The sequence below is a fragment of the Patella vulgata genome, chromosome 1 (assembly GCF_932274485.2).
Source record: "Patella vulgata chromosome 1, xgPatVulg1.2, whole genome shotgun sequence".
NCBI classification, from domain to species: Eukaryota; Metazoa; Mollusca; class Gastropoda; family Patellidae; genus Patella; species Patella vulgata.
In genome coordinates, this window is record NC_065879.2 from 39139245 (window position 1) to 39166125 (window position 26881).

Genomic DNA, 26881 nt, shown 5'->3' on the forward strand with positions numbered 1-26881 from the left:
CCAAGTCTCGACCAATGAAATTGCTTATCTTTGAATAGCTTAAGCAGAAAATAATCATCATTGAACTCAGTCCTGACATTCACCCAATGAACAACACTACCAAGTTTGATGGTTGAACATTCTAGCAGCAGATTTATTGTCTCAAATGTGTGACGGAGAGAGAGAGAGAGAGAAATGGAGTTTAATGTCCACTCGACACAAACTAGGTCATTTCGGGACTAACACATGGTTAATTTTTATTTCAATAATTCGCTGGCGCGTTGGGGTCTTTAGCAGTGGGAGGACCCGGAAAAAACCCACAAGGTTAGACAGGCGACCCTACTCCTTGTCACGTACACCTGGGGAATCGAAACCCCTCCAGTTGACTCAATGACAGACCCCCCCTGAGTTAAAACGGAAGTGAGTGACTGCGATAACAAAGGTATATTAAACGTTTTAGAAAAGTCTGTTATCTATAAATAAATGTATCACATTTCAAACCATGTGAAAGAAAGCAATTTAACAGCTGGATACAAAATTGTAATAGTGTTATTTCCTTCATTATTTGTTTTCTTGCCTTAGAAACATGCAATGTTCTTTACCTATGTTTAATTGTGAATAATAATAAAGCTAAATACTGACAAGATTAACCTTAAGTATATGTCATATAAATTGCTGATATGTAACCAGCACTTGGGGTAGTTCAATCACAAGGAAATGGATTAAGAGTTCAGGGTTTATAATCTGGTGTTACATCTAGCTAGAAGTTAATCAATTTAACGGTTAACATCAGACTTATGTATAGAAATCAAACATCTTTGTATAAACATCACTACTACAATTATTCCACAATGGCTTATTATTGACGGAGATATACCTCTTACTGGGCTTTTCACTGACTATGTCAACATACTTTGAAAGTGAATTCAAATGACGTCAATGCAATGCAACAATCCTGACAACCCGCTGAAAATGATTAAAGTGACCATGGGTCTCTATTTAGTTGGTGCTATCTGTGTAATGTTTATTACAAAAGAGAGAGAAATGTCTGTTGTCCTTTTATGGAAAATAAGGTTTAATTCTGCAATGATATAACTGTAAAAAAGTTTCAAATCAAAAAAAGGTATAACACGTCTAATTACATCAAAACACTAAAATTTGTGATGACAAAAATACCCTCACTAAGCATTTTAAAATTGTATAAACTGTACAAACATGAGCTAATAATAAGTACCGCATATATAACAATAATAAAACTATTAGCACATAAGTCTTCCCTTATAAGGTAAGAAAACAAATGTATCTATTTTCCAATAATACATGTAAAACAATTATGCTATGATCACTAAATTATAAATATCTACTCATGCATGATTTACATTACTACCGGTATAATAACATCATAGATAATACACATATATTATCACCATCAATCACATCGCCATATTATTTATCATCTTGACAATCAGAATGACTGGGAAATGCTAATTTAATGCCCAATAATTTAAATACAATACACTAATTGTCAGATTAATTTTCTCTGTGTTAAAGTTTCTACCAGTCTTCAGTTCTTCTTCTGATGTCAAGCACCAAAAAAAATAGGTATGTAACTTGAGATATATATATATATATATATATATATATATATATATATATATATATATCAAAATTACTTCTATTTCGATCTATAAAGCAATCACTCACTACAAGCTAATCAGTGATTAAATCACTTTTTAAAATACCTGTTTAGATGCCACCAAACACAGGATTTTTTTTATCAGTGTTTATATGGCTAAAAAGAGCTTCAAATTTAAAAAGTACATTTTTTATATTACACGATTGACAAATATCATCTCTCTCTCAATTTTACAGACTGTCATGAAGACAAATATAACAGAAATGAGAGTCAGAGGTTGATTGACTGATAAATTTATGTGACTTATCTATAACTATGCATAAAAAACAATTTGGGGTAAAAAGGTTTAATACATTAAAAACCCGACTCTTATAACATACCTATATGTCATGTACACAGTACATAACACCTTATCATGAATAGCATAAAAAATATAAAGGCACTTTGTTCAGTTGGATATAAACATCCATTCAGCAATGAGCTAAATTGAAATAAATAAACATTTTGTTTCGGACTACACAAACAATAACTACATAAAAAATGTTTCTATTTTTAAAAAAAAATCTTTTATTTTTAAAAAAAATTATATATTTTTTTTCCAATGAAAAAACGTCTTTTTACACAATAGGAGATCGACAAGGATAACAAAATAATTATCTGAAAAGTTTTTATCACAGCAATATAATATACATCATCAACAGTAACATACCTTAAATATCTTTCCCATCACTGTATACAAATGAACTGGGTGTATAAATTGTGACTCTAATAAATGGGACTAATTATATAAAAGGGATGTAGATCAGATGATATATAGTTTCTTTTAAATAACAACACCCTCTGGGCTGTGAACTTATATTATATTATTATTATTGTTCGATTTATATAGCACTTCATTACACATGAGTGTTTCTAAGTGCATAACCAACAAAGTTATGATTTCGACAAAAAATAGACAATGATCACCTTTACAAAAAATTTGTGTGTACCTTAAACATACATTATGCAAGAGCTAAATCTGCCTATTGCAGGTCTTTTATTAGGCCTGAAATGTTATCTAAATTATTAATTAGACATTAATTAACTTATCCAGACCATAATCAACTCTCGATGTCATCGCTAGCCTGCAATATTTACTGGATTATGATCCCATTTGCTGATCAACTTTCCTTCATGATCTAATCATGAAATGGATAATCGAGACTATGTTTTTTATCGTACCGACTTTAGTAATGATGATCAAGGCTAGGCTGAAATTTCAATTGCTTAATTCTTGGTTCATCGTAGATCAATTTGACTGAAATTTTCAGCAAATTGCCTTTACCTTATCTAATTTTTAACTATTATAGTGAGAACTGCCAGCTCTTTATCTAATCTTCCATAATATATCTTTAATATGGTAAAAATTTGCTTATTTTATGTCTCAAAATTAACTGTTAGTTGTGGTTCTATTGTCCCATTAGCAACTGCTGGTTTGCATTATTTAATTAGGTGTGGCACTTGAATGAATGCATCTAGAATATTGAATCAAGTAGTTCTCTTCCTTCATTATCTGTCTATTTTTAGAATATATAAATATGTGGACTGTCTGATTTAATGCACAAACTTTATTATGGATTAAGCAGGCAAATGAATGTAAAACATGACCAATATGTGTAAAATATACACTATAACCTAGATCTGTATGAATATTTACATTATACCTTATTAATAATAATTCACCCTGAAAAATTAACAATTGGTATACTGTGAATGCATAGTTGGAACACTTTGGGATTTGCTAGTTTAAAAATCAAGAAAATTTTCCATATCTTCTGCTGACGCAGGTGCTGTGTCAAGCCAGTCATTTTCAGCATAAGCATCAAAATTTGTTGTGTCTCCAAAATGTGTTAGCTCAGGAATAATCGGGGGCTAGAAAAAAATGAAAACAATTGTGGATAAATAATATTGTTTGCTTAACAGAGAGTAAGTGAATATTAAATACATCATAAATGTTTATCACCCATTACAGCTGCATTACACAGGCAGTATTCACCTGTTTGTTATCTTAAAATGTATACTGCAATAATATCTCCTATAAGATATAGCTTCAACTTTTAAAAAAAGATTGTGATTTCCATTTACATGTATATTTCTTTTTTGTATTTAAGGGTGATATTGGGGTATACATATAATTTCATACCCTTTTATAAAGATGCATTAGGTAAGAGCTAATGTTATATAAACTATTATTTCGACATTTATTCACATGACAAGCTCATAATCAACTCTCTAGACCATTGGATGGTCGGGATTTTCATATCACCATTTAATTATTTGATTTATTAATGGATTATCAAGACTTTGTTAATTATTTTAACAATGGTACTTGACAATCAAGACTATTTTTTGAACACATCAAAGCATAATAACTTCGTTCAGAAACGAGTAATTTGACTGTAATTTTCAACATGTTCACATTTCATTATATTATTTATTTTTCAACTATTATAGCAAGAATGGCCAGCTCATTATCTAAATCTTACATAGTGCATTATTCAGAGTCTCAAAACTTGTGTTGATATATTTTATATCAACAAAGAATTTTGTGCTCTTTGCCCCAGCAAACACAACCCCAAAGCAAATAAACACAAGATGATTGGTGTGAAATGTCATTTACTAAATGTAGACTTAAGCATAGGTTCGGACAGTAATTAAAACATCATTAGATTGAACAAAATATATTTGCTGATTAGAAATATCAAGCAATTACCCAAACAACCTCATGTTTCTGAGGATCAAATTATGTTGGGCTGAAGAGAAACCCATTTATCCAGCCTCCGAATCTTTTACGTTTACTGTGTAAATTGCAGCTCAGGTTTTCATATCATTTACACTTTCCTTGTAAGCCCTGACATATGGAGTGCCGTACAAACAGTTTAAAGTAGCTACGACAAAATAAAGTGCTGAATAAGATTGATCTAATTTGTTATTTCAGTGAGTCATGGGGTAAAATCTAAACAATTAAAATATTACATGGAGTATGTTTGTTGACACATTTTAATTTCCTTTATGGTTTAAAGATACATAAAAGTATGCCAATTGTGGTATATATAGTGATACCTTATCATACTAGAAAAATACTAGATTCCTTGAAAAACACAAATAGGGTGCGCACAAGATAAAAATGTGAGGGTATCTTTAAAAGGTAGTCTGTCACGGTCCTGAGAACATTGAGAGAATGAAATGTCAAGTATACTCTGTGATTAAACAACAGAAAAAGATATTGAATGAGAATAATCTAGGAATATACTTAGGTTTCGATATTTATGATAAATGGTCAGCAGACAGTTTTGACAGAATGGATTCTTCGACAATCAATCATCATAATTCCAGTTCAATTACTAAATGCCATTGAAACAACTCAATCAATCAGTCAGATTAATAATATATTCTCACGGCATGGGATAGTTTTTTTCTGATTAAAATGTTAAGTGTTTTAAGAGGGATTTGACACAAACTTTTGATAAATAAATTAGTTTGAATATGTTTTTAGTCCAACTATATTATCAAATCACACATTTTGCATGCAGGAAGGCATCTTTATACTGTTGACAGTGGTATGTAAAATCAGTTATCTCAGCATTGGCTTAATATATGGACGTAAAATTTTAGACATTTACAGATACCCACTTCACAAAGCAAATCAACAGATAAAACTTAATTAAATGATCACCTCTATATTTGAGCCCAACCAAAGAGGTCTAGTCATTTCAACAAACTTTTCTTGTCAGCCCTGACATATTGAATAGAAAGAAATTGGATATAAGCTCACCTTCAATTTTCTTTCTTGTACCTCATCCCAGTCAATACCTTTGTACCATCTATGTTTCTTTATATCATCAGCCCCACTCTATGTAAACAACAAATGGAATATAATTTTAACTGGAGTCATTAGACCTTTTTTTTTATCAAAAATAAATTTTAAACTGGAATACAAGGGTCACTTTAGAATCATTTAACTGCATATAATTAACTTTTTATGTATTTTTCATCCATTTTTTTATGTATTTTTCATGCATAATGTATAATTTACATGCTACCTGAAAAGGGTGTTTGATGTAATAAATCCTATCTATCTATCATTAATGCAGAGCAATTTTAACCCCCCCAAAAAAGAAAAAAAAAGTTTAGCATTTTGTTTTCCTTCTAGATTTACTTACTCATATATGTGTTGAGGTTATATGATTTTATATATCATATTGCATACAAAAAAAAAATTCCTTAAAATAAACCTTCTATATATACAAGAGCTTAGTCAATATTATTATAATAACTGTATACAAATGTGTACAGAAATTAATCTTCCTTTCACATAGATAATTACACAATTTTTTAATACAATATGTAATAGAAGAAAATTAAGATGATGACTTACTCTCATATTACCTAATCTTCTGGTCCTATCTGCACATAATAACTTCTTTATGAGATCCCTGTTAATATACATACATAAAAACATGTACTTCACTGAATATCGTTATGACATACTTTAAGTATTAAAATGTCAGGAATAGTTTTATTAAAAAGCTTTTTAAAGATAGATAGCTTTTTCATCACATTGGTTTTTTGGGTGTTCTTTTTAAAAAAAATTTTTTTTTAATAAAAATGCTTTAGATGTATATACAAAATTTTGAGTATAAAGCTTGGTTGTTAAATTTTTTTAAAGATTCAGCTAAATCATAACATTATTAAATGTGTATTCCACTCTTATATTGCATAAGCTTGGTCATACGTAATTGTCAAATATCTTAAAAAGTTAATTCTAAATTACAAATATTTTTAACCATGTGTTCAAATGGGGAATGTTGAAAATAAAAGCAATATATGGAACTTTAAGTTGATATAATTTCAGTGGAAAGCCTTACAAATGAAAATGTAGGCCTATGTATTATCATAAATAATAGCCACGTAAAGTGTGAACATGCTCCCACACAGCAGCTATTGAAAAAAAGGGGGCATTACTCTGGAAAGGAAGGTTGTGGAATGCTGAATATCGATAAGGTTCGTCCTCTCATGACTCCAATGATTCACACCAAATTTTAAAAATTGTCATTAAAAACTGTAGCTTCTGTTTGTGGAAAAGGGGAGGCAGAGTTTGAATGGAAGGTTGGTAGGGTTTGGTCTCTCAATACCCCAATGCCTCACACCAAATTGTTTTAAAAATCTTGTTAACAAGGTTTTTGGCAAAGAGAAGGTGAGAGCTGAATGTCAATAGGGTTCGCCCCTTCAAAAGTCCAGTGCTTCACATAAAATTTGAAAAAAAAAACCTGTACTGTAGCCACATGTTAACAACTTTCTATGATGTCATTACTGACTTCCAGTCATTATGTATTTAGTTGGATTAAACAATGTATTCTATAATTAACTATTGTATCTGACACTGAAATGTGGGCCTAAAGAAATCAACAATCACAGGTGTATATTTAAAACACCATTATCAATATTAATGATATTATTTACTTATCAAGTATTTCATGTATACATCACTTACTTTGCTACAGGGTCAATTTGGCGAGGCCAAGCTATCTTTCCAGCTAATATTTTCTGGTATATCCCAAAAGGATTATCATCAAAAAATGGTGGGTATCTAAACAGATTAGATAATCAATAATGTATAAGAGCATAAAATTGTCATAAACTAAACCAGAATTAAGCAAAGAGGAAAACATGAATAAATAAAACATTAAATATTAAAGCAGCATTCCACCACTGTAAATTAATTTAAGTCCTACATAACATGCACAATTACATGGAAAGACATATTTTTCAGAGCTCTTAATTAATTATCAACCATGAAATATATTGAAACTACCAGCAAATATAATGGGCATTTATTGGATCATTCAATAAATCTATCAAAAATTATTTAATTATATCAAACTTTGACGTGAAATCATTGAAATTCCAATTCATTTGTGAGATTGTTAAATGCACCAAAATTTTGCTCAGAACTATAAACCTTCAAATTTGATGCAAAGGATTCCTTTAAATTCTTCTTATTTAGTAAATTTACAGGACTTATTTGGCTTTTCAATATTAAAGATGCATTATGTAAGAGCTAAATCTGCCTAATGCAGATCTTTCATTTGGCCTCAAATGTTCTATAAATCATTAATTAGACATCTATTCACATGCCAGGCTTATAATCAATGCTTTAGACAATAGGATGCTTCTGATTTTCAACAGATTTAAACATGATTGCTGGTTAATCATTTAATTAAAAAATGGATAATCAAGACTTTGTTTAATATCGAAACAATGGTAGCAATGACAATCAAGACTATACTGTTCTTCTAACAGCAATAACCAGGACTGGATTAAGACGCATAGAGCCCCTGTTGGTACCCCCATTATATATATAAACCACAAAATAAATTTGCATTTATCAAAATGAGGTTTATATACGTCATTATTAATTGAGACAAAGCAGGCAAAAGTAAGAAAAGATGAAAACAATGAAAAACTAATTAAAAGTTCTTAATTAATTTTTAAATTAAATATGTTAAATTTGTCAAATCTAACAAAGCAGAAATTCTCTGGTGACCCCTGTCCCATGATGCCCTAAGCATGTGCTTAGTTTGCCCAATGATTAATCCAACCCTGGCAATAACTCTGCTAAAAAAATTTCAACATATTCTTATTCGTTATCTATGTTTGAACTGTTATAGCGAAAACTGTCATCTCTTTATCTAAATCTTACAATATGCACCTTTAATAGTAAGTGCAGGATGACTGCACCACATGCAATTACATAAAACATATCTACAGACAAGACACAACATGCAGAAATTACAAAACAACGTAAATATCAGATTAAATGAATGTATCCGGGGGCTAGCCGTAAACGTCCACTGCACTGTATAGTCCTGGGCCTGTAGTGATACAGACTTCACTCAAAAAGGAAAACTAACAATAAGGAGGAATATATCCCAAAAACATTGTGTACTACTAGTACGAGTCATGATCTGCTATATGCCACATGAAATATGAATGTAAGCATATTGACGGAAAAAATTACCTATACAAGTAACCATATTGGTGAAAAATATAAAAAGCCAAGTAGCTTACAACTAAATGGTCTATGGTATTTATAGTTGCAGCTGACCAAATGATGTTTTTGTTTATATGAAGACAGGCCTTATATTAGAGAGGAAATTTCATTCGATATCGGTTAAACTGTTATAGTACATAAGCAATTATAGGTGTCTTACAAACATGTATTCAAAATTAACCAAAAGAAAAGGCTAGAAAGTGTTCTTAGATAATAATTCAGATGATTATAACCCCCCCAAAATAAGTTGGACCATCTTGGTGGATGGAAATTAGTTATCATTCAGACGATTACAAATAAATCTCTCTGTGAAATCAGTAGAGGGTAATGTGAACTTTAGAAGGTCATCATATGGAAATAAATTTGGAGCTGCAATATCTGAATAATTCATTCTTTTTATTAAAGGAATTCTATATTATAAATGAAAATAGTGATGAAAAAGTGTTCATGATCCATAGAAATAAAAAAAATAACAATTACTTTGTACATACAGACTGACTTCAATGTATCCTTTAGTTGCAGAAGTGAAAAATTTCATTCTTTTACCCAGTAGATTGGTTCATTTAAAATTATAAATATCTCTGGCATAACTAGCCCATGGCAAATTAGATGTTTATCAAGATTAATTGAGAAAAGTTTTATTTGAACTGAATAACTGTAGATTTAGAACCTTTAACATATTATCACACTATTATACAAATGGATGTGTACATGTGCCAACAGCAAGGTGCAAACCAATTGCATATGTATATTTTTCCCCACTCAGACAGAGTATAAGCTATATTTACCAGTCTACATGGTCTATTTATATATTTACTATATGTATAACTTGTTCAACGGCTATAAATAGTTTGCCATGTACATAGAAATCAAATTGATAAAGCACTACAGTGTATAGTCAGCTTGTATCAAATCAATTTATAAAACCTACATTATACAACTTTTTGGCTTTCAACCAACATATAAACTAATTAGCTTTGAATTATTATACTCGTAGTTCAAAAAGTCAAACCAACTCTTGTCATCATTACATGTATGATTTAGGTGTTGAATTGTTAAATAAGGCAGAGGCCTACATACATGACAAATGATAATTTAAAAAACCCTTTCTTTATGTATTTGTAATGTGCATTGAATTTGGAAACATTGTCTATTTATATTACAGTACCCCTTTTTATGTTTGAATGCTTTTAATTCAATTGTAAATATAAGTTTGGTTTTTACAGACTTGTAACAGTGGTATTATTATTGAACACAAGGCTATGGGATTTAACAAGGAGAAGGGTCAACTGCCCAACACCGGTAGTATTCTCCTACATGGGATATGTTTAGCCTCGTTCATCGAGTCGCTTCATACAACTGGCACTCAGAAACATTCTGTTCTACCTGGTCATAGGTAGTAACAAGAATAAATGACAAATTCTTATCCAGTAAAAAAAAAAAAGATAAATGACAAATTAAAAGTATGATAACCTATTTCAATTTTTTTAGAAGCACTGATATCAGATTTAAGTCTAGTTATTGTTCCCAAAATGGAAAAATCAAACTCTGTCATGTAGTTTTATCTATTAGCCTTGAGCTGACATAAACATGATATGACATACCATAAATAATTTTAGACAAACAATTTCTCAGGTGCTAAGATACATGTACTATTATTCAATGCAGATTATCTGGTCTAATAGTACTTAGAAATTTTAGCTGGCATGTACATTAAACAGGCTTATTTAGACGAAATATGTAGGTGCTGATGATTAGACATATTTTATCAAAGAATTTAGAAATGAAATAATAATTTAGCCCAGAAAGTCTAGGCTGGGCTGTGTTCACATTGGTGTATGGAAAAGCAGATACTTAGGGTAATTTGCTTAGGGAAAAAAGCAGGAACATGATCCAACAAAAAATAATTCCAGCAAAGTGCCGGCAAATGGACTAATCGATTTTATCTGCTTGCACAAATTCTAAGCCTTTCAGTGTGGACGAAAAAGCTGATCTGAACCTATGTGCTGATCTCAGCTATAGTTTCATAATTCTTTGAGGCACATGAACTGAAATTTTTGGGAGTAAATGTACTGACACTTTTTTTTCGCTCAGTCATAATATTTATTTGATTTGAAATTGACCTATATAACAATGACACACATATTCACTTAATACCAAGAGATAAAAATTTGCTTCGGTCATTCAATCAGGACATTGTTATACAACATCAAAGGGACATACTCTCCTTCTTTTTTATGTTTTTTTTTTTATTTAATCTTGTTAAATATTGAATTCCTAATGATTTTATTAAAAAATATATGAAATAAATAGGTTTAGTAATTAACAATAAAATGCATTTGTATTCAGAGCTGTCCTATAATTATGCTACTGTACATATTTGAAAGTGTACATATGAAGCAAATGATACCCAGTATGCACAAGTTCTTAACAGAGTTAATTACAATGAAAAAAATAATTATGGAAGAGATAGGATTTAAAAGCCTTCAGACACCCCTTTCTACACTTAAATTCCATAATCATTTTTTTTTCAATGTAATTAATTTGTAATATAAATAAATAATTTTTGGATTTATCTGAATATTTGGGCCTTTAACTAATACCAACATCTCATTACAAGATCTCACCAATTTGAATTTTAGTTCTCCAGGACAATTCTTAAAATTTTGTTCATATTTCTATGAAAAAAAAAAAAAAATTGAAAACACAGATAGTTTGTTTGCTCTTCTCACAAATTTTGAAATTTAAAAAAAAGACAGTACCTCTCTTGAGGCTACGGTTTTCTCATTACCAAGATACTGAAGAACTACACATCCATTTGCTTTTATCCTAAATGTGTTTTCTTAATTACTTTTTAACTGATTTAGCCAAGCAAGAATTCCTAAAGAAAGCTTATAAATAATATTTCAAAAGCTTAAAGTTTGAATCTTTAAATTTGAGTTTATTCACAGTGCTGACAAACCTATTTAAAGTGAGCTACATCAATGTCAATACATCTGTATTTATTTAAGTGACATCATCAGCTGCAAATAAAAAAGGAGTTATTTGATCCACAATGTCAACAATAAATGTGAAGCTTAGAGAAATATTTGTCTATATACATACCCAACCATCATTTCAAATATAAGTACACCCAGAGACCACCAATCTACAGCTTTATTATGACCTTTACTTTGTATTATTTCAGGAGCTAAATATTCGGGTGTACCACATAATGTCCAGGTTCTAAAACAAACAGAAGTAAGGATTTAAAAATAGTATATCTCCAATAGATGTCAGATTTTCCATTCTGAAATATTTTGTCAGACATTCAAGCATTTGAATTCAAATTTGACCTGATCTAGACAATTTTAACGTTTGAATTCAAATTTGTCCTATTTGAACTATTTCAAGTATGACATACCACACTTTTGGCATCACAAGTCTGAGGGAAAACAAACTGAATAAATATCAAAGTTATGAAGCTGATGTCATGATATTTACCTATCTGATACTTTCTTAGCAAATCCAAAATCTGTTATCTTTAAATGCCCATCTGGATCTAGCAGGAGATTTTCTGGCTTTAAGTCCCGATACACAATAGAGTGTGAATGTAAATAGTCTAATGCACAAACTATTTCACAAGAATAAAACATAGATCCTGATACAGTAAATTTGCCTTTGTGACGAAGGTATGTAAATAGTTCTCCTCCTGGCACATATTCCATTAACATATATAGAAAAGTATCAGTATGCCATGCCTTTTGCCTATAATACAAATACATATACCATTATCAAAGATATACTGAGAGTGAGATGCAAATGCAGTTATAACAATTTCATTTCACAGTGAAACTTAGGCACAAGGAGTAAAAATCGAAAAGTCACTGAAATATATCTATAAATTAATTTATGTTAATTGAGAATGCCAATTAGTTTCGGGAAACACAAAACTATAGTGTGGTGTGCCAAGTCATTTAACTATCCAAAATTGTCAACTGTTCTTTTTTATTACAATTATTCAGTTTACTTAATTCTATGTACACAATATGAAAGAGAATTCACCAATAGATGCATCTTTTTGAAAATTATTTTTTGTGTATATGGTGGTTTTGGAGTGTAAATCCAAAAACTGTAAATAGAAAGGTCACATAGTTTTAAAAATTCTATTAGGTATGGACTATGCTCACAAGATGTCATAAATTGAAAGACAAACTCTGTGACTTGCAATTAAAAAATTCTGAATTTCGACAGGGTTAATCCTTTGGCCCAATTGAACAATCCCACAATGTTTTTTTTTTTTTTAGAAAAATGCCATCGAAAAGTTTGTCCTTTGTTGTGTTTACAAGCTTTAAAAGCAAAATATGACTGGAAAGATTAGCAACATGGAAAATAAATATAACCTACAAACAACTCTCACCTGTGGAGTGATCACTAGGATTGGTGACCAGACCACAGGACGAAGGTGACGACAATATACGTCTACATTAAATGCAGGTAAGATAGGTCTACATTAAACTCCGCGTATAAAACGTACATGTATAGTATCAATCAACTATTGAACTATTTGTATAATATTTATGAATACATATATTATGACAGGGTTATCAGCGTACATCATTTCAATTTTTATTACTCCCTTGTATACACTCAATCTTCCATACAAGGCAATATTTGTTTACAATCAGTCTGTCATATTGGTGTGAATGGTATATATTCAAAAGTCATATGCACTTTCAATAGAATCACATTTCCATAGCAGATTTTCTATACCCCTGGTTATAAAACTCTGAATGTTTGAATTTATTAAACTATTATTAACAGCCAACACCATCCGTTTAAATACAAGGTATTTGCTTTATATCCCATAAAATAATTCAAGTTGTGGTTTATGTTTTTTATCTTTCTCACAACTTCCATTTATAAAGAAAATACAATTTTTGTAATAACGTAAAATGAGATATTTAAAGTTCTGTTTAAAGTTTAAACAGAAGTTCAAAATATCTTTAAACTGCTTGGTATAGTGGAAGACAATAAATAGTGTAGTTCTCAGAAATCAGAAAAATCTTCTGACTATCTGTCTCCCAAATAACATTTCTCAATTTATTACATTTGAGTAATTATAAATAGGGATCTGAGATGCAAAAAATGTTCAATTTATCTGTCTGTTGATAAAAATTCTTTGACATCTCCACATTAAAACCCTGAAGGAATTACAAGCAGAGATAGGTAGATACATATACATGTACATATAGATGCATGATACCAATACATAGGTAATCTTTGCAATATTTGCCTCTAGCTCAAAGATGGTACAAAATAAAAGAGCAATTTGCGTCTGACTGAAATCATTATTTATCATTCCTAGACTGATCTAATTACTGTATCCCAAAATTCTATAAGTATCATTTTGTCAGGATTGTTCAATTTGTGCTAAATATTCCAGTTGCTTGTATTAAGCTATCTATAATTAGAAGTGCCTAAAAGTTCATAAAAAAAATCCCACCATACATAGCTAATCATAAATCTAATTAAACAGGCTTAATCAATCTTAGCAAATAATCAAATATTTGTAACGTTAATCTGTTCTCAATCAATACTTACATATTTACAATAAAAGGATGACTGACAGATTCCAGAATTTCTTTTTCATTTCTAATATGTTCTATTTGTTTGAGTCTAACAACATCTGTTATTGACATTACTTTTAGTGCCATATATTCTTTGGTTTCCTTATGTCGGATCTGTACAACACGACCAAATGTACCTGTTCCTGTAATACATATTTTGAAAAATTAAACATTGGTAAATGGTAAACATCATCTGTTCACAATTTTCTATATAAATATCACTGTACCAGTACCTAAAAAGACTAAAATTAGATGGCTAACTAGAGACACCAACTTTCAACTGACAAGATTAAATACACTTGGCAAATTCTACCCTTAAACATAAAGATTATTATTGGAGAAATGACAAAAATCTATTTTTTGATGCTACTAATTAGATCATTCATTTATGTACATGTATAATTAATCATTAATAAAGTGCACACATTATCTCGCTTATTATTTATTTGCCGTCTGTGACATGTTTACAAAGCATTCTTAGAAATAATCTTTTGCTATATTATAGTGTATATAGCCGGATGTAAAGTTTATTCAATGATCACAAAAAGTTCAGGCCTCACATTGAGTTTACTTCAACAGTTAAACAGTTTCAAATTTAAATTTGATATGGTCCTCTCTTATGCCACACTGTCACCTATATTTAAGATTTTGTATGTAGAGAACCTAGTGTTGTGTGGTATTCACAAGATTTTATAGACTTAAATAACTTGGCACTTGGCAATTCAAAATTTCAGAATGTCTTCAAGAACCTTTGTCCTGCATAATGTTCAAAAGATTTTTTAAGTTTGAACATAAATTTGAAAATTGTTCACATGAAATTGTGATGGGCATATAAAAATATCAAACTGTCTCTTTAAGTATACTTTTACATTTTTAGTGATACTATAACTACACTAATTAAACTGCTCCATAAATATGCATTTCTGAAACAAAAAAGATTTAGAATCTATATCTCAAGGCAATATATCATTTTCTTTTTAGTTTATCATGAATAACATAAAAAATATACAAAGAAGTCTGAAATAAAATTACTTGTTTAATAATGAGCAATATAAACTAGTAACAAAAGTATGCCTGATCAATATTTGTCTTGTGCATTAATTTATTTAGTAATAATACTGGCAACTCAGTAGTGAATAATTTGTATTACAGGTTTGGCTCTTTCTTAAAATTCCTTGCCTAATTCAGCATAATTTGTCATTTTATTGCATATAGATGAGTAATACCTAATGGGCCAGCTTACACACAACTAGGTGAAACAGACAGTAAAACTATCATACATGTATCTATTGCAATGCCGGTGAAACAGAAAATATATCATGAATAAAGATCATTAAAGTGCTTTGAAATGAAATGAAATGAAATGGGGTTTAACGTCCTACTGTTCTGCTCCTAACCTGGGCTAATGAAGACAGGCATACGCCATACAGTGTGCTATGAGGGAAATTTTGCCCGGGCAGCGACGCTATGGCCTACTCTTATATCGAATTCCAACTGCCAAGGGATCTTTTATGTGCATTCCAATTTATACACAGGACCTCGGTTTTTCGTATCATCCAAAGGACTAGACAGCTGCCCTTGTCAGGCCCTCAGTTTTGCACCACTGACAAGGGGAAACCACGTCGGAAAATCCAGATGAACTTTATTGGCCAATGCAGGGATCCAACACCCGACCACCAAGATAGCAAGCCAACGTCTTAACCACCTAGCCACCGTGGCTCCTAATGCTCTTTGAAAGCTGCTTTGAAAGTGAACAGTAATTATATATACATGTAATATCAACAAAATATTCAGTATGTAAAGATCTACCTTCAACAATTTTAAGTATACCCTGTTATCAAGTTACATATAACTTTATCTTAAGTTGAAATCTCTTGCTAACTACAATATTTGTAAAACATGAAAATGTTATAGAAATATCAGCGCAAAATGGATTAATTCTATTCGGTATTTACAAAGATATAATAGACAATTTGTCAGCATTCGGAATCCTCTGCAGACAGTATAAACAGGATATGGTCAAAAGCCAGTGCCACCTATAATCTTCGCTAGTCTTCTGATAGACCTCCTTTTAATCTGATTGAATCCAAGTCGGGATATTTTGTTTTCTTAATTAAATGCTAAATAACTGATTTGCAAATGATACACAGACAGAGATATTAATTATTAACATGTTCAAAATTATATCAAAATTGTATTCATTTTCTTTCCCATTTTTAGACCCAGTTTGTGCCTTTATTATATTTAATCAGATTTATATTAAAGTTATTTTAAATTCTGTAAATTTAATCATGTGGCCACAAAATTGGGTTTTGAATCCGTCCACTACTTAAATTAATATTAGTACAGAGAATATATACATGTAGGTTACCTCTGCCAAGATATAGTGTTAAATTTAATTAAATGTTGAAAGACAGATTCTAATATTCACTGATCAAGGCAGAGAAATTTAAAACAACTAAAATACATTACTTTGTCCTTTCTCTAATCTATCACATTACTTTTCAAAATACAATTTCCAAAGACAATTATCTCCAACAACTCACAGTGAATATACAGTAAAACATGTATATCATATCTAGTTCCCTTTTATCAAAGGAATATAAGGTCTTATGGACCATTCCAATTACCACAACACAACTTAATATTTATCTGTAACAAAACGTGTTTCTTAACTATTAATGCAAATATCCTACAAACTATAGGTCCCTGTGTTTAAACAATGTAAAGCTTTCTTAAATAACCGAAAAGCACATGCAAGTTAAAAATAAAATATGTACAAAATCAGTTATATATACTGTTATCACATTAATTGTAATACTGTTATCAACATTTTAAAAGGTTTTTTTAAAAATGATAATGTATCTCAAAAGTATGGCTGGGCATCAATAAATTTATATTGTCTATAAATAAATGTTACTGTTATTGGTGTGTGACATTCATAAAACTGATTTCTTCTTCTTGTCTTTCTTACAGAAGCATGAGGTACATGTACTCTAATCAAAAATTAACTTTTTCAAAAATACTTTACTTTTTCAACATGCACGTAATATTCATTAAATGTTTATGGTCACCATTCTGTCTATGTATAATTGACCTATAATCCTTTTTATGATAGAACATATCTATAATTTTAAAGGAGCTAAATTGCTAATATTTGGGACTAGAAATTGACACAAATGGGTCGCAACACATATAATAATGTAATAAGATAAGATAAGATAAGATGTTATATAAACTGATTTACATTCAATCGTTTCTGTTTTTACACTAATTTTAAATCAGTTATGTTCGTCAAAATATGCCAGAAGTCTCAATCAAATGGCAATCTGTAGCACCTGGTTATTCCAGTCTACACTGATAGTATTCATTCCGCATGCTCTCCAGATAAGAATATGAGGTCACCGTTTGACATGACTTGTGGAATATGTCTAACGTTGTTCTTCGAGCCCCTTGTTACAAATGGCACTGAAACGCATATGGTACACGATTTGTGTACCAATGGTAAAATGTTTATTTTGTCTTAATATTGGATATCAGAAGCCCATCTTTTCCCAACTTCAATTTTGATTTAAATTGACAAATAATTTGTGTTTTCAATGTCGAAGACTTTGGATGATATTAAGTTTGAGACTTACACGTAGCTTTAATATATCATTATTGAATATTATAAGTTATTTTGCATCTTCAAACATTGTTATAATAAATAACTGTGTATAATATATTGGCTGCTAATAATGTGGGTTAGTACTGAAAGTTATTATTATAACGGGATAAAATGATAACGGTACCTATTCAAAATAAAAAAAAAACCATCTCGATAATATGCTTACCAACAGTTGATAGTATTTTTAAATCATCTAAATTTTTATCTGTTTTATTAGCATCCTCTTCACAGTTTAAAGGAGAATCTTTCTGTATAGATTCTTTCCGTTTAGCTTTGGCAACTTTAGCCGACGCCATTTTCTCCCTTTTACTTTTGGCGTAGATTTCTACATGTAAATAGAATCCAAGACGATATCCAAATCGTGGGTCATAAACAGTTAACGCTTTTCCGCGAGTTCTGAAGCGGCATTTTAGGTTTATCTGTCTTCAGTCATCTAATGATTTCATACCGTTGTAACTTTCTAGACAAGCATACATCGCATAATTAGTTTAATAATGTTACTGTTACTAATTATGTAATTGGATATACTGGTACCGCTATGTTCCTGAGTACATAAACTCTCCTTGTATACGATCAAAGTTCTTTCTGGTTAATCACAGTGTTGGCAATATACGAGTAAATTCGTCTGCTTCCCTTTGAGCAGGTGCTCGCGCAGGCGCCTCGTGTATTGATTTTCTTGGGTATCCAGCGTGTCTTTGGCCATTTACAACGTCCACTCGACACAAACTAGGTCATTTCGGGACCAACACATGGTTTGATTTTATTTCTATAATTCGCTTGACGGTAGGGGTCTTTAGCAGTGGGAGGAAACCGGGGGACCCGAAGAAAACCAACGAGGTTGTACAGGCGACCCTACCCCTTGTCACGTACAACCGGGGATTCGAAACCACGTCAGTTGACTCAATGACAGGCCTTATGTTTTCCACTGCTATAAAACCACAGGCGTACGCGTCAGGGGATCGGGGGATCGGGGGAAGCTGCCCCCCCCCCTAATTTTCGGTCAGTCTTAGTTAAAGGCTCAATACCACACTTGTGGTAACTGAATAATTCGTCCCAATCTTTATTCTGGTCATCAAATTGTACTATTTTACAACATTCCAATTATTTGATGATACAAATTTCATCTTAACACACCTAATTTAAAAAATTGGAAAAATTCAACTAAATGATTTGAAAAGCCTGACGTAAAGCTTTTCAAATGTGATTTGGATCTAAAAATATTTTTGAACCCTCTGGACAAGTAAAATAGGATTTAATGGATAATTTACACAACAGGTAGGACACTAACACATCTAGTACTTAGAATAAGGCTATTTTTTATTTTCTGGAGCTGTCAAGCCAGCAAGAGTGTTATTGTCCCTTTAATCTGACTTTTCGGGCAGACGGGTAAAGTGAAAACAAAAACTATTATTTCATCTATAGTTGGCAAAATAAAGTGCCCGAAATCTAATAAAACACTAAATTTACTTTTCTTTTAATTGAATTCGACGAATTTGTACTGAATTTACTATCTGGAGCTACGTACTTTGTGCGACACTTTTCGGGCATCGATTATCATTTGAGAATATATATAGCTGCAACAGTCTGATTGGATTATTGGAATTCAGGTCGGCATACAGTGGGATTTCGGTTGCAACCCGATTGGAAATTTTAAAGTTGCTTAATTTACGGGCTAGAATATCAGAAAAAAACGAATTTGCTGCGGTTAAATTTTCAAAAATTTTTCGGGGAGCGCGAATCCCCCATACCCCGCGATTGGTTGTTTTGGGATTTGGGATTCGGGTAAGTCATGAAGGTAGGCTACATGTATATTGGACCTCACTGAAGTTGCTGTATTCGCGGACTGGAATAGCTGGAAAACGGGTTTGCGGCAGTTAAATTTTCAAACACTCATCGAGCTCATACGCCTATGCATCACGGGACAATTTTATGTATAAATTTATCTGATATTTTTAGATTTATCTTGGTAAGAGGACACGTGAAACACCCTTCATAAAAGGCTTCTGGTTATTAAAGAATTTAAAAGTCACGTCATAATCCAAATTTATAAATAATGAATTTGTTTATCGTTGATGGTATATACTTATATACGTATAAAATTTCTCACACCCTCTTCTTTGTATTATATATTATTATTATTCAACAAGGACGTTACTCAAATATTGGTCTCTATCATCCAGAGAAATATTGTACGTTGAAGACCAGGAGGTTATAGGTGACCGACACTACTCAAATATCTATTTTATTTTACACACGTGACGGCGTGCAAACCACTGAAGTGTTACAATAGTTACACAGAAATAGAAGATGTCAAAACAACCGACTATCACGATTCGCGCCAGGAAAACGCGTTTGCGACCGTCAAAATTTCCAAATTCTTTTCTTTTTTGGCGGCGGGGGTTAGGGGTGAGTTCCTATACATCGTCTGTAACCCGAAATTTTTTCAGGCAATTTAGATTCTGCCCCTCCTCCTCCCCCCGCCCTAACATTCATCGAGCCCGTACGTACGCCTATGTAGAACCGGTACTTCTAAGGTGTTATCTAGCATTTATTTATTCGTTTTAAAGTAAAGGATAACTAGCTGTCTTCTTTTCTACAAAATATCCTCTTTCACGATTGCATGATTGAAGTGAAACGATATCAAGAACTGTACGGAAATGCGACAAATGTGTACCACTGAATTAATTAGATGTCAAGCCGTCGCATATGAAAAGAATATTGGGCATATTTCTTGTAGATTGATCAAATTAACAGTGTGCCAAATATATTAGGTTATGTCAGCTTGTCAAACGTTGAGCATCAAATTAAACCACCCGAGTTGTATGGGCTGGAGGAATTATCAGATAAATTCAATCATAATCAATATAGAGCCTTCCGGTGGCCGAAACAGTTGTCTTTGATGACCTCTCTGAATGAATAGGCAAACCAAGAATTTCACACGTTCAAAGCCACTTACTTATTTTTGGCGGGAAAATAATTGTCACTCTGAATTACTATGGACCTTATAAGTTAATCCATGGTTATGGCCTTTATTGCCATTGGCCGTTGTTCAAACCAACATATGTGGACTTAACACTTTTATATCATTTATTGATAATTCAAATGGCTATCTAAATTAAGATTTGAAAGTCGGGTCTGATTAAGGCACGGGCCAACTAGGCCATTCCCTAGAGTAGGCTATACAGTTTTGAAATTTTGATATTTTGTATTTGATGGATGAATTGATGTCTGTGTAATAGGCACCATGAAATATGTTGGCTTAGGGCCCCACGAAACTTTAATCTGGCTCTGTTTGAAAGTGGAACTGATGAATCGGTGAAATGGCAATATGGCATGAAGCAGAGACTGCCAATGTTCGGTAACCATAACATGTTGGTGGACCGTGTGCTGAAATAGGGGTCTCAGCAGCTAAAGGGAGGTAATGACTAGTTGAATTAAGCTCTTCAATAAGTGAGGAGAAATTAGTCTATGCATTAGATTATTATTATGATAACTTTAATGAATGAAATGTCAACACATTGTCAATTGCACCTGTGAGGTTTTTTTTCATCCCGAGTGAGTATTATTAAGGATATGTTGGCACTTTTGTACTCGAGCTAGAGACTGAAGTCGATCGAGACGAACAGTAACGATAAAAAGGAACGAGACAGGGTGAGGTCTTGATGAGATGTCTTTGAAGTACCCGGTACCGTAAATAGTTCCTTTACTACAAGAAATGTCTCTGATTCTGAATCAGACGATGTCCGCTGACAGTTCCTATCCCTCCCTATATAGCTGGGTGAAATACGGTTCTTCCCCATCTCTGTTCTCGGGCTATTTTAGAACCCTTACCTTCTCTTTTTCACTGTCATTCTTTATTTTTCTGCAAAAGGAATCATTTCTCACCATAATTATTTTTCACTGTGATATAAATAATAATTCAACACTATTTTCAAGTAGTATTTAGCAATTAAATAAACATGTAGTCTGCGCATGTTTGAGTCTCGTAATGGCTGATCAGTTCAAACGTATTTTGTGCATGGTTTTAATTGCAAAATTCTACTTGAAAATAGTGTTGAATTATTATTTATATCACAGTGAAAAATAGTCGGTAAGGATTCCAAAATAGCCTAAGAGCAGAGGTAGGGAAGAGCGGTATTTTTAAATTACAGCTATATATTGAAACTGTCAGCGGACATCGTCCAATCAGAGACAGATTCTAAAGGAACTATCTTTGAAATCTATGAACTATCGATTGCCAGTTATTCAATTTCCTCAACAACCATCTACAATTTAGCATAGCCTACAGGTGTATAATCCTAGCTGAGACATCTCTCATATAAGTGTTGCAACGATATTGCTAAAACAAATCATCGCGATGATTAGAGTTATCTTTTCTTTCAATGACATCTAGAAGCACCGTTAACTATTCATAACAAAACACAACACAGGTATATATGGATGTAACTACTTCTCTATTATTTAATAATGACGTTTCGTAACACATACAGGTCACGTTTTCAAGGATGTTTCATTAACTTGAACCTGTCCAACCACGTGGGTTTTCTCCGGGTCCTCCGGTTTCCTCCCACTGCTAAAGACCCCTACGCGCAAGCGAATTATTGAAATAAAATTAAACCATATGTTAGTCCCGAAATGACCTTGTCTGTGTCGAGTGGACGTTAAACCCCATTTCTCTCTCTCTTTCATTAACTTGAAAACGTGACAGGTATGTGTTACAAAATCGTTATTAAATAATATAGAAGTAGTTACATCCATATACATGTATACCCTGTGTTGTGTTTTGTTATGAATAGAATTATCTCGTTTTAAAAAATTAATTATCATGATAATTACTGATGTAAAATCGACATAACTTGTGATGTATAAATGGATTAATTTATCGAGTGTATTTGTTTGGTATTTAGCAATGTATGTAAGTTGTATTGATGAAGTGAGACGTATATGCTGGGATAAGAATATTCCCTTAGGTATTGGCACCTCAAATCATTCTATTCGGGTCAGGATGTTCTTTTTAAACCAAATGTTCCCATACAACAAACGAGTGTTCTTTTTAGGTTTCAGCTGCAGTGTATTTTCGTATTTTCAAGATCGAAAGCCATATTATTCAAAAAATAAAAGCAATGTTGTCCATACAATTTTACTATTTAAAATATCAATATAGTTTTCAACAGGCTGGGTAATCAACGATAAACCACCACTTTGTTACTATGGCGATGTGTATTGTCGCGCGCAGTTTAACTGTATCATTCTGAGTCAGGATATCCTTACCATTATCAATTATAATTATAAATATTGTGCATGCTTTCTAAAGTTCTAAAGTGTAGCGGGGGGTTGGATGGCTGAATGGTTACCGTGCGCGCGCTTTATCCTAAAGTCTGTCATTGAGTCGACTGGCGTGGTTTTGAATTCCCAGTTGTACATGACAAGGAGTAGGGTCGCCTGTCCAACGTCGTGGGTTTTCTCCGGGTCCTCCGGTTTCCTCCCACTGCTGAAGACCCCTACGCGCAAGCGAATTATTGATATAAAATTAAAAACCATATGTTAGTCCCAAATTGACCTAGTTTGTGTCGAGTGGACGTTAAACCCCATTTCTCTCTCTCTCTCTCTTCTAAAATGTAGCCTACACGTGTGTGATAAATGATTGATATTATTCGGTGAAATGTACTTGAACATGAGACCAGCGTCAGTTGAAATATATGTCTATCTCCCATAGATCTTGGTTCCTTTCGATATTGGCATGTATTGGACCATAACTTCATGGATTATGGCCCCTGATAGTACGAAAAATCACGTTTTTAGCTTGTGGACACTCTGAGGTCGCAATTTTCATCCGAAACTAAACTGCCCAACAAAATGGTCGCTCTTTATATGCAGTTTGTGTAAAAGTATGTAATGCGAAGGTTGTGGATCCTCTAGAGGTCACAATTTTTATGTGATTTTGATGAAACTTAAAATATATCTTTATATTTAAAAAATCTCAGCCCCTTTCGATATTTGCACATTTCAGACCATAACATTCTGGATTATCGTCCCTGATTGTACGAAAAATGCTTTTGTTTTTAGCTTGTTCTCCATCCATCTCTTGCAAAATGTGGGCGTATCTTACCTGGCAAGCACTGGTTAATTTAAAATCTTAATGTGTTTGTGTCAAAAGTTGTAAACAAGGGACATAACTCATGTATTGCACGAAATATCATTTTGAAGAACATTTTTGAAACAAAATCGTTACGATTTTAAATTAAAACTACCAATTTGGCAACAGTCAAGTATAGATATAAATTATTATTATACGAGTTGAAATAATAGTGGATTTAGGTAAATCATGTTACCGGTTCGTAGTGCAATTATTGCACTTTCGCACCCTACCACTTTCGTTGTCATGAAGGTTAAATGATGATAATACTGATTAAGAATTAAAGTTGCAATTTCATATTTTTACGTTATATTTTTAAAATTTATTAAAATAAAGCCTTAAAATAGATGGTATCTATAAACAGTCCTACCTTGTTAAAGAATAATCCTATTAATCCTATAATTCACTATTGCCAGTTGAGAAATTGGCAAAAATATCATTTTCCTCTTCAAATTCAAACGTTTGAGGATAGCTATGGTGGAGAATAGAAAACAAGGGTGGTAATTGTGTTATTATTTCTGGTGTAAATGAGTTTTAAGTGTGAGAATGACACCTATGATCGTATGATAGTGAGTTGACAACCTATTGAGCAAAAGACATAGAAATAATTATGTTTTGACTTTCTTAGAAAATATGAAATTGTAACTTTAAATTATAGTAGTATGAAATATATTATTATATGTAATTACAATATTTACATGTATATATTGACTTTTTGTAGATCACTATACCAAAGAGGTTTAATTAAGTCATTTGGTTTGTAAGGTTTGAGAAATGGAGTCAAATGATTTAAATTTAATGCCAGATCCAATTATTCTAAAAGAGGAAGACTTGGATCTTTTACGTCAAGAAAGACAAGAAAGAGTGAAATCTGCTATGAAGGTACTTTATTAAACATGCATTATGCAAGAGCAAAATCTGCTTATTACAAGTCTTTCTTTAGGCCTGAAATGTTATCTAAATTATCAATTAGACATTAATTAACTTATCCAGACCATAATAAACTCTCGATGTCAAGGCTAACCTTCGATGTAGGCTGGATTAGATTCCTATATGCCGCTAATGGCCAAAGATAATTAAATCAGAAAAAGCGGATAATCAAGACTATGCTGTTTATATTAATGATTTTAGTAATGATAACCGAGACTATGCAAAAATTTCACCGGCTTCTTTCTCGGCTCATAGTGGATCAATTTGACTGAAATTTTCAGCAAATTACCTTCACACTATCTAGTTTTTAACTATTATAGCGAGAACTGCCATCTCTTTATCTTATCTCCCATAATGTATCTTTAAGTAAATAGATTTTTGCAAATAAATATGTAAGAAACAACCAAATTTGTTTCTAAAACTTTAAAAGGGAAGTAATGCCAAGTAAAATATCTAGAACACAACTAAAGTTCCTGGCAGTACACTCAGGTTATAGTTATACTTTGATTTTATTTATAAAAAAACATTTCATTATATAGTGGTATACCCCCACATTGAAATGTGGTCTTATAGTAGTGTAGGTGATGAGTCAAAGGATCCTAGTCATTTTCAGCGATTTCCAATAATTACTGCCAGAGTTATGGCTCTTGATCACTTTGAAAAATCTTGTGGTCGCTCTACAGGCTAAAGTTGATATTTGATTGACTTTAAATTTATACACAGTGTTTAAGGTCATGAGACGAAAAAACCTATTGATTTCAAACTATTTTTGATAATTACCGCCAGAGTTATGGTCCTTGACCTTTTTGAAAAATCTTGTAGAAGCTCTAGAGGCTAAAGTTAATATCCGATTGACTTTTAATTTATACACTCACAGTGTTTAAGGTCATAAGACGAAGAATCCTTGATCACTTTGAAAAATCTTGTGGACACTCAGAGGCTAAAGTTAATATATATTGTTTAAGGTCATGAGACAAACAAAATCAAAAGATATTCTAAAGATTTCTATTAATTACTTAACAGGTTATTACTTGTAATCAGATTTTCATGTGCTGTAAATGGTCTCATTACTGACAAAAAAAATATGTGTGACAACTGCCCATACAACTTAGCTGCTGTGGGCATATGTTTTGTTGCCCGGCAACCTATCTTTATCTAGAGAGAAACTATGTTATTTTATGTCTATATTTCTTTCTTTTATTTTAGGAAGCTAATCCTCGAATAATGAAACAAATATTGCCAAAGGTAAGAATCATATTATATTTCGTTTCATACATTTTACAACACATAATTTGTTATATTTACAGTATAACTGATTTGTCATTCATTAACATAATTACATCACTCCAATAAACTTGAGTTACCTTCATGATCAAATACAATCGTGACGTCAAGGCGCAAGGGCATTTTGATGTGGTTGGTCTTTTCTGTCAATTTCCGAAACCAATCAACAGCTTTTATTATATTAGTAGGTGTATTTAACAGAAATAAATCAAATAAGTAAATATTTCAAATACATGCAGTGTAAATATAAGAACTGACTTTTTGAGATTTTCTGGTATATTACATGTAGGTCTCATATATCAGTAGGTCCTGCACCAAACTTTACATTATCCGCTTCACATAAAGAACTCAGTTCTTCAATAGAAAGTAATTAAATTTATACTTTTAAAATGGCTAGGACTGCCTTGGTCCAGGTCAACACTCTAATATAATATAATATAATCAATTTTGTCTTCAACTGTCGACGCAGTAAGGTAAACTTAATCTAAAATTAGAAAACAGGCTATTGCTTAATTCATTCCTAAATATTTCCATTCCTTTGTTACTT

General features: G+C 31.9%; 2 protein-coding genes across 2 annotated transcripts in view; one reads left to right on the forward strand and one right to left on the reverse strand.

Annotated features, from left to right (window-relative positions):
* Positions 1 to 1030: 1030 nt before the first annotated feature.
* LOC126813077 (cAMP-dependent protein kinase catalytic subunit PRKX) lies at positions 1031 to 18623 on the reverse strand. The gene is made up of 8 exons (XM_050539128.2): positions 18151 to 18623; positions 14292 to 14460; positions 12192 to 12455; positions 11814 to 11933; positions 7149 to 7244; positions 6033 to 6090; positions 5430 to 5507; positions 1031 to 3526 (listed from the first exon to the last, which is right to left on the reverse strand). The coding sequence occupies exons 1-8, from the start codon at positions 18278 to 18280 to the stop codon at positions 3401 to 3403; spliced, it is 1041 nt and encodes a 346-aa protein (XP_050395085.1). The 5' UTR covers positions 18281 to 18623; the 3' UTR covers positions 1031 to 3400.
* Positions 18624 to 21443: 2820 nt separating this feature from the next.
* Positions 21444 to 26881, forward strand: part of LOC126812891 (uncharacterized) — a 90390-nt gene continuing 84952 nt past the window's right edge. The window contains exons 1-3 of the mRNA XM_050539111.2: positions 21444 to 21539; positions 24842 to 25002; positions 26257 to 26295. Coding sequence (XP_050395068.1) covers positions 24895 to 25002; positions 26257 to 26295 — 147 coding nt within the window. The 5' untranslated portion in view covers positions 21444 to 21539; positions 24842 to 24894. The remainder of the gene's footprint in view (positions 21540 to 24841; positions 25003 to 26256; positions 26296 to 26881) is intronic.